General features: G+C 31.1%; 1 protein-coding gene across 1 annotated transcript; it reads right to left on the reverse strand.

The window, feature by feature from the left end:
- Nucleotides 1–2,608: 2,608 nt before the first annotated feature.
- Nucleotides 2,609–6,459, reverse strand: LOC101212797 (AP2-like ethylene-responsive transcription factor ANT). Its single transcript, XM_004142858.3, has 9 exons — nucleotides 5,774–6,459; nucleotides 5,058–5,682; nucleotides 4,890–4,972; nucleotides 4,721–4,729; nucleotides 4,538–4,626; nucleotides 4,341–4,414; nucleotides 4,137–4,187; nucleotides 3,985–4,061; nucleotides 2,609–3,790 (listed from the first exon to the last, which is right to left on the reverse strand). Exons 1-9 carry the CDS (start codon nucleotides 6,099–6,101, stop codon nucleotides 3,036–3,038), a joined length of 2,091 nt encoding a protein of 696 aa, XP_004142906.1. The 5' UTR covers nucleotides 6,102–6,459; the 3' UTR covers nucleotides 2,609–3,035.
- Nucleotides 6,460–9,929: the final 3,470 nt, after the last annotated feature.

Genomic DNA, 9,929 nt, shown 5'->3' on the forward strand with positions numbered 1-9,929 from the left:
ATGGTTTAATTTTGACAAAGTTGGCGATTTTTCGTACAATTAAAATGATGGATTTGGTAATATATATATAGTAATGAGTGGGAAATTAGAGCAATCCAGCTCGTGCACAACAAAGCCTAGTTAAGGGGGCAACATGATTAAGTATTTTTAGAGTTTTTTTCTTTCTTTCTTTCTTTTTATAGTTAAGAGTCTTAATAATTATATGATTACAATCTTTTTAGGGTTATGAATGATAATTTATCCGAAGCAGCTGTAAACAACAACATCATTATGGCTGCTTTGCAATAATTAACGATGCATGTTTTGTTTGACTAATTAATTTAGTGTTTATGAAAGAAAAAAAACACGAAAGTAAAATCAAGAAGATGATGAGTTTCCACTCTTTATGCTAAATCTTTTTGACTAATCAAACTCATTTCCACCCTAACTTTTTTTTTCTCTCTTTAATTTATTCTCTCTCTTTTGGATCTATCTATTTTTTTTTTTCTTTCTGTCTCTCACATCAAATCCCATGGCTTCCTTTTTCTTCTTTTTCCTCATAAACACCTTTTTTTTTTTAATATTTGAGATTCTTTGAATTTAGAAAAGCATGTCAACAAAGTGAATCTTAACATAAATCCAAAATAAAAAACAAAAGAAGAGAAAGAAATGGAAAAAAGTTCCAAAACCTCTCTTCTATGACTATTTTTTTCGTTTTCCGTTCAAGGGTTGATATCGAAAAGACATTGGATCCATGAAAAATTAATTTTAATTTTTATTCTAACTAATTTGATGTGATTTTTTTTGTTTTTAATTTTAAAAAATGTTAATGTGGGATGCAGTTTTTATTTTTTTTATTTATTTGTACTTCAATATAAACCTTTAAAAAAACCTTTTTTTTTTATAACATAGATAAATTATGGGGTGAGGAATCAAACATTCAGCCCATACATATTGAAAGTTATTATTTTAAATTTGAGATTGAAGAAATATATAGATATTTTGGTTATTGGAAAGAAAAAAAAAATCAGCTGCTTTGAATACTGTTTACATACCCCACCCATTCCTAACACTTTGTTGGACACCAGAAAAGAAAAAACTAAAACTAAAATATATAAGATACATTTAAAAAAAAAACATTTAAAACTAAATAAAGAACAAAATAAAATTTTGAAGCCAATAAACTTATTTCTAGAGAAAAAAAATTATGAATTATTTCATTATTAGTTTCTATGTTTTAACAATGAAACGATTGGCTAAGAATTTCATGATTTATTTTACTATACAAAAAAATCATTCAACAAGCCTCCCTATTAAGACAAACATATTAAAAATTTGTTCTAAAGTAATCTTAAAAAGGTTGATTTAAAAAAAAAATCATTATCAATTTATCAAATAATCTCGTAAAACAAACCATCCGTATACTCTTTCAAAAGTTGTAATATTTTTTTTATCCTTTACAAATGATTCAAAACTTCTTTTGGAGTAAAAACATTATTAAAGTGTTTGGACGAAAAGTAGGTTCTTTCAAACATAATCTAAAAAAACAACATTCATTTCATTGATATAATCACCCTTCCAAAAAGACTTATACTCCAAAATGAATTTTGAAACATTCATAAATTGTGTTTTAGTAATCTTGCAAAATAACATAGATAGATAAATAAAATTTGGAAATATTTTCTTATAATACAATGGGAATAACTTTCATTTGCTCCAAGAATGAGGTAACATCTCAAATATAGAAAAATAAGAAAATAAAAAGTAGAGAAATAAAGGTATAGTTTGATTGGTTTATGAGGTATAAGAATGAGAAAGCTATATTAGTATTAAACTAGGTTTTGAATTATGGGTACCATCATCATCTTCTTTATTTGTATTATTTGATATGGGAAAGAGAAAATTAAAGGCATAGATAGAGAGGCCATTGCTATCAGACGTTAAACCCTAAGGCACCCAAAAAATTTGTATCAACTTGTCAATTTTCCTGGATTTGCGCCAACATTTTCTTGCCCACCAATCATTCTTTAACTATAATTTCAAATTTCCTTCTTACACGTGTATACACTTGGCATTTAATATTAATACCAATAAATATAGTCTTTCTATTTTATTATTATTGTTATCATAATTGTATTATCGAAACAAAAAAACACACCAAGACATGGGTTAGCTTTTACTAAAAGGGATCGGTTTAATTAGTAAGTGGGATTTGAGCCAAAAGAAAATTAATACTTCTTTTTATATAAAAGCACCAAAATTTTACACTAAATCAGACAAATGAAATCAATAACTAATTGGCACTAAGAAGAAATAATGTTAAATAAAAACAATTGTGTATAAAAAGGACAGAAGTGGAAGAGATGGGGAATGTTTTGCATTCTTTCTCTCATTGCCTTTTGGGAAAGCAAATTATTGTAATAAAGGAAGAGAATTGTAATCATGATGTAATGCAAAAAGATTATTGAGCAAAGGCAAAGGCAAAGCAATTTCTTTTACAATTTTTTTTTTTTTTTTTTTTTTTTTTGTACTTAGAATAGAGAGTATAGTGATGAGAGATTGGGCAATTATTTATTGTTTTTTGTTTTTATTTTAATCATCCACTATAAATTTCACTAACATCAAATCATTGAGAATTTAATCATTGCTTCCCCATCTTTTCTTTTCTTTTCTTTTTTTTCTTTCATTACCACAAAAATCTTTCCCTTTGCTTTCATTGGCAAAATAAGAGGAGGAGCCAAGAGGTTTGGTTTGAAAAAAAGATGGATTACAGTCACAGAAATTGGACCCCACTGATTCCTATTCTTTACCCCACTTTCTCCCACTGACAAACTTAGAAAAATAAAAAGGGGGATTGTAATCAAAATTCTATCTTCTCAAAACCCATCCCTTTGGTTCTTTTCTTTTCTTTTCTTTTTTTTCTTGCCCCCTAGACATCATCATAAGTTTTCCCTGCCTTTCTTTCTTTTCATTTCACCTTCATGCAAAAACCAAAATTTAAAAGAAACTAAAATGCAAAAGCAATCAACGGGAAAGAAAAAGGGGTTTTGTTTTTCTTAAGTGTCATTCCATGTTGCAAAAACAGGCAAATGTGCCATGGAAATGGCTGCTGCTGCTGTTGGCCTCAGCTGCTGTGGGGATGGATACCAAGACCCGACTCCAACACCGTTTGTTGCACCGATTAGCTTTGATGCCATTAAGGGTGGGGCCTTTCCAAACGGCATTGACACATTCGTTTTGTCAGGACTACCTTCTCTCGAGCTACTTAAACTCGTCACCAACGATGATGAATTTGAAAAATGTGTCACCTGTTTGCTCACATCATCTTCAATCCCATGAGTATTAGCGCTTAACGATTCGATCCCAATCAAATCCTGCAATGCCATCGAAAACGACGTGTTTCGATAACCGCCCGACACAGCCATCGACTTGTTTTGATGATTATCCAAAGAGTCAGCAACACAAGTAGCGGCAGCTGCCTGTTGCTGGTGGTGTGATGGATTTTGATACAATGCCATTTTCCAATCATTAGCGTTCCCATTTGCGGTGTTGGCGTCGGGATTTATTTCCATCCCAATCCCAATCCCACCATTGTTGTTTGACACAATGGAGGAGTCGTAGGGAACGATTGAGGAATCGTTGCTTGGTTCGACATCCTTGTTCCTTCTAGCCAGCTCGCCTGCCAGTAGAGTATTACTAGCCATGATTTTCTCGACATCATATCTGGAAATGTCAAAGTTGGTGACTGCATTTACACCGCGGAATTTGATTGCTGCTATGTCATAAGCCTCAGCCGCTTCCTCTTGCGTGCCTGACAATAATTTTACATTTAATGACACCACTACTTTAAATTTCAAAATCTTGCATTCATTCACACACATACATACAAAGATTTAGGAATTTAGAGACTTTCTGTTCCGACAACACATTAATTCCTATACAAACATTTAATCACTCGTAAAGCAATTTATGTCTCAAAAAAAGAAAGAAAGAAAGAAAACTCACTAAATGTCCCAAGATAAAGATCTTTGTTTCCAGCAACTCTCCCAATTCTAGCTTGCCATCGTCCATGTTGGTGATGTCTGTTTAAGAAACAATTAATTACATTAACTAAAAAATTAATGAAAGATTAAGCTTTATGATTAAGAGAAAAGAACCTTGTGACACCACGGAAAACTGAAGCGCCCCTTGAAAAGCCACTGCTTTTCCTGCAAAAAAGAAAACCCAAAGGAATATACGATTACGAACAAAATCAGAAACAGATAAGGAAAAGAAAAGAGAAAAAAAAAGTAAAAGGGGATCATGAGATGATGATGATGATGATGATGCTGATGAATAAAAAACCAAACTTGAAATTTTACCTTCTCAAGTGGGCAACATATTCTTGGCGGCTCATATTCTTCATTTCTTCTAGTTCAGTCTGATAATTTTCCAACTGCCAAACAAAAAACAGAATTAATTAATCATATTAAAATTTTATTCTTTTAATCACTATGATGAAAAGTTATGACAGGGCCATGTGTGTAGTTTTCCTTATTTTGAGAGACTTGAACCTTACCGGAAAGTTTATATGAGTAGAGGGTCCCCAATACTTGAGGGCGGCAAGATCGTAAGCTCTCGCAGCTTTTTCTTCCATATCATATCCTCCTTCAAATTTAAATAATTAAGTTCAAGTTTTTATGTGAGCTTTAATATAAATAACATTTTAAATAAACTAAGCTTTATGGAAAATAAAACTTACCAAGATACACTGTAACGATATAGTTGGAATTGAAATGGCATTCCCATCAAGAATGGACCATAAGAAGAAAAAAAATAAGAACCAGTAAGAGAGCCAAACGAAAATGGAAGCATTTGAAAAAAAAATTTAAAATTTCGAAATGGGTTATTAGATTTTTATTATAACAAACCTTGTCTTCCTTTTCTGGTTTGTCCTTCTTTCTTGCAACTGTTATCCCACAGATGAGCTTCATATCTCCCCGTCCATCTATGCCTACAATATTTGTTTAAACAGACGATTAAAATAATTTGAAATTAGTTTATAAATGGTTAAAAAGGAAAAATAGTAATGAAGAAACCTGGTGACGCCACGATATTGAGAGGTTCTTTGGCCAAAAGTATCGATGGATTTACGATGAACGGGTTGTTTCTGGCAGAGTTTTCCGGGGCCTCTTTTTTTAGTTTCCACGGCGGTGCCGTCGCCTCCAGTAGGGGAGATCTGGCCGGAAGTCGTGAACGAGCTCGATTGAGAACCTGGACTCATCGACAAACTCAACGACTGTAATTCTCCACAGCTCATTCCGCCAATGGAAGCAGAACCACCACCATTACTTTCATTCATAAGAGTGCCGCCGCCGCCGCCATCGCCGCCGGTAATGTGGTGCTCGAGAGTATTATGAGTGGCGGAGTAGTGAGAGCGAGAGACCCAGTTTCTAAAGCAAGGGATTCCGTCGTCATCAGGAGGAAGAATTTGGGGATCACAAGTTCCAATTCCAATGGAAGAAGGAAGTAACCCAGAATAATATTGATTGGAATTTTGAATTAAAATTTGTTGATTTTGTCTAATGGGTCTTTGAAGAAGGTCGAAAGAATGTTCCCTGTCGGATTCAGATTCAGCATTTTGATTAAAATAGCCTCCTCGACCTCCCATTGTTGCACCACCAAGAAAATCCTCAAGTTTCGGTGAAGAACTCGGCACCATCCCTATCAAAAACAAAAACTTGAGAAAATCCACAAACAAAAAATGACAAACAAAATACACACGCGTATATATATAAAAACCCAAAAAAAGAACCTTCAGTTTGAGATCTTGAAAGGGCTTCCATAATACAGAGTGAACCATCGGATTTGAGAGGCATTACCGAGAGGGAAGCAGCAGCAGAGTGATGATGAAGAGAGGAATTATCAGGAATCCCATAAAAGATTTCAGTGTTATTGTTGTTGAAATGAGGAGATAAGTAGAAAGGATTTGAAGCAGAGTGAAGAGAATGGTGTTGATTATATGGATGATCAGAAGAAGAAACCTCCATTTTCATGTGGGGAGAAAGAGAGAATCCTAACCAACTATTATTGTTATTGTTATTATTGTTGTTACTATCCTCATTATCACTCATGGACTTCATTTTCTCTTCTTCTTCCTTTTTTTTCTTTTCCTAGCTGCAAGAACCCAAATTAATCATTGGGAGACAAAACAAACAACAATAGCTAACTGTATACTTATACTTTTTTTTTTTCTGCTACCCTTTTAATTAAATTTGAAGTTCTTCTTGTTTCAATAGTAGAGAGGAAAAATGAGAATGAAAAGAAGGAGAAGAAGAAGCATAAAAGTAAACAAAAAACAAAAAAGGGGGGGTGTGTTGGAGAAATAAGAAGTAGTTGGAGGACTTGGAGTAAAGAAGAGAGAAGGAAGAAGGAAAAGAGGAGAGGAGAGTTGTGTTTTAAAGTTAAACAAAGAGAATGGAATTTGAAGGGAAGGAAGGGCAAAATGAGCAAATGTTGGGTAGCATCCCTGCACTCCATAGGGATCTGTGTATATTTTGAGAAACACCACGTCTTTTACTTTTCCTTTCAACCCCACCCTCCCATTTCTCTATCAAAAACAAAAACTTTCAACTATTTTTTTTTCTTTTGAATCTATATTTAAATTGTTATATATATATTTACCAAATAAATGTTATTTGACAGTGTGTTTGTTTCATTACAAGAGTAATATCCGTTGTTTGTTGAAATAAAATGTTATTTACTTTCATGATAACGTAATATTACTAATGATAATTATTGATCTAGAAACAAACGAAGAGTTTAAACAAGAAGAAACCAACACAAAAATTTATATGATTTGTTAAGAAAATGTGTTAGATACGTTCGTAGAAATAGACACTCAACGACAATATCTTTACATAACTTAAGTTGGCTTAGAGACTCAAATAACCAAAAAAATATATTTAACAAACAGAATGAGTTGTATAGTTCAAGAAATTTGCAAGTCTTATAATTAAAAAACAGGAATTATAGTTTTAATGGAATTCAAGAGTTTACAACTTTTTAGATTTCACGAGTCTAATGATCGCTGGTTGAGTAAACACACTATCTCATCACACATCACACGGGAGGGAAGAATTTGAGAATTTTCAAACCTGCTTTAATTTTTTAACAAGGTTAGGTTAGCTTTAACACAAAACTGAGGAATATAATAAGAGGTAGAATGGAGAATAGCTAAGGAAAAGAGAGAAAGAAAGAAAGAAAGTGAGAGAGTACAAAATTGGATTAGATTTTGAAGGGCAGAACATATCTGGCCACACCTTTCATACATACAGTTGCAGTACTACACACACATACCCAGTCTGCAGAAAATTTAAACAGACAAAGGATCTTAAATTAATTAGTTTTGTTTTTGAATACCTTGTTTTTTCCTTTTCCTTAAAACACCAAAATTAAAAAATTTGAAAACAAATGAAGCCAAAATGGTAAACCCTGCCTGTGACTGTAGTAACATGGTCACACCCTAATCGCCCACCGTTGGTTTGGTTTCTCTGTAAGGGTCCTTTTTTTTTTTTTTCCTTTGTGTGGTGGTCACCCAAGCAGCTGGCTGACTTTGTTATGCTGTCACCTGCGTCGAATATAATGAAAACACTATTTTTCTTTTTCTTTTTCTTTTTCTTTTTCCTAATTTAATTTCATTGTTTTGGACCCAAATTTCTTTTCTCTTTTTTCTCTAAAAAAACATGGACTAAATAATACCCAACATGGAAAAAGACGTAATGTTTTCATCTATTGCCTTTTGACAATTTATTCAACCCCAGTGCACCAACCATTTTCGTCTTCTTTATTCATAAAAATCTCCATATTATTATTATTTATTGTTATTACTGGTCCACAACCAAATAGTTGATTACTGTATTAATACAAAATAATTGAACCTGTCAATTTAGTTTACATTTATTTTTCTATTGCTTCCTCATGCTCCTTTTCTAAAACTTAAATTTTTAGATTGATGGATGATTTAAGATCATATCATACGAGATATAGAATATTGGGTATTTTTGTCCCTCCAACGTAACCATTTCAAACTATTCACTTCCTTATTCAAAAATACTCATATTGAAATTCTCTTTTCTCATAATAAGGTCCAAACTATTGCTTTTAAAATTGATTTCCAAGAGATGGCTTGGTTCAACATAAATATTAAAGCACGTTTTTGATATCTTTTATAAAGGTCTATAAACATATTAAATAAAAAAATATTTTTCTTAAATGAAAAAATTTATTAAAGTATTCATAAATATAACAAAAGATAGTCATTTTTGTGATAGGTTGATAAACTAATAGACATATATATTAGTCTATTGTAATTCTATTATATCTAAACTAAGATATTTTGCTCCATTATGTAAATATATGGATTCATTTTCATATATATCTAAAAATAGTTCTTCAAAAACACCTATTTAATTAAGTTATAAATAGAAATACCAATGTAATAATAATAATATTTGTAACTTACCCCAATGGTAAAAAACCCTAAAAACTAAATCTTTTTTAAAAAATCCCAAAAAAACTATTCAAAATAATAGGAGGTTTCTTTTTAAATAATAAAAATTTAAACTATTTACTATTTTATAACAAAAAAAACTAATAAAAAACAAAAAAAAAAAATCCTTACACTTTATTTTGTTATAAAATGAAAATAGTTTTCTCACTTTGCCATTTGTTTTACCGTTACCCTAGTTTTTTATTAACTTTTTTCGTAACCAAATTATGTATCGATATTGATAGTTTATTAATATATATTTTTGGTTTATTGATAATATAATTCATTTCGAAATAATTTATAATCGGAGTGGTTCATGATGAGAGTTTATCCTTTTGGTTACCCTATTGGAATTTAACCTTTTTATTTATTTATTTTTACTATTTGGATTTTGTCTTTGGTTGGATAAGATAAAAGTAAACGTGTCAACCTCATAATTGATAACTTATTAAAAGATAATGTGGCTCATAATTTTGATACTATTTTACATAGTTTAAACTATAAAATAAAAGTTTTTTTAAAAGCAAAAATAAATAATGGTTGCATGGTACCAATATGAGTATTATCTTGAATCTTTGTGTTTTTCTGAAACCCAAATTAGTATATATATATATATATATATTTATTAAAAAAAAAGATGTACCCCAATAAAAATAAAAGAAAAAAGGTTTATTTCTTACGTACAAGTGCAATTATCTTGATTGGACAAATGAACTATGATAATATGTATGAGTGGAAAAAATAATGGTATGAATGTATTAGTCAAACTTTTACACTGTGTATTTAACAAAAGAATTTGCATCATATTATTTCAAACGTATAAAGGGGAAAAGTTAATGTGAGTAATCTTCTGTGCTAAAAGTCTACGAATTTGGTGAAAGAACATGTGATGATCTAATAATAATCGGTGTGCTTGATTTAGAGCTTCATTTGAAGGCAAAATAGATCAAGAAAGAAAGCATACACACTACACAGACACAGGACACTTATTTCGAAATACAAACCCAATAATTGATTCTATATATACCACCACTTTTCTTTTTCTTTTTCTTCTTCTTTTTTTTTTCGGGTTGGGATAAAAGCAAATGCATTTACTTTAAATGGAATATTCAGAAATAAAATAGAATTTCCAAAAGCTGTAGTTTCAGGTTCTAAGTTTGATAAATTCCAATCTTACATAGTATTAAAGAAAGAAAAAAAAGTGATTTTGGGAAGTTGAGATTGTAAGTGCCATTATTTTTGTGAAATGAAAATTATAATATATATATAGAGGAAGAGAGAGCTGAAAAGAACAGAAACTCCCTTTGCTTTTTATTGTAAGCAAAATGGGTGTGGGTAGTCAACACCTGCTTGTGAGACAAAAAGAGGAAAATGGGTCCTCCAATATGCTTCAAAGTTGAAATATTCCATATTTGATGAG

This window comes from Cucumis sativus, chromosome 2 (assembly GCF_000004075.3).
Source record: "Cucumis sativus cultivar 9930 chromosome 2, Cucumber_9930_V3, whole genome shotgun sequence".
NCBI classification, from domain to species: domain Eukaryota; kingdom Viridiplantae; phylum Streptophyta; class Magnoliopsida; order Cucurbitales; family Cucurbitaceae; genus Cucumis; species Cucumis sativus.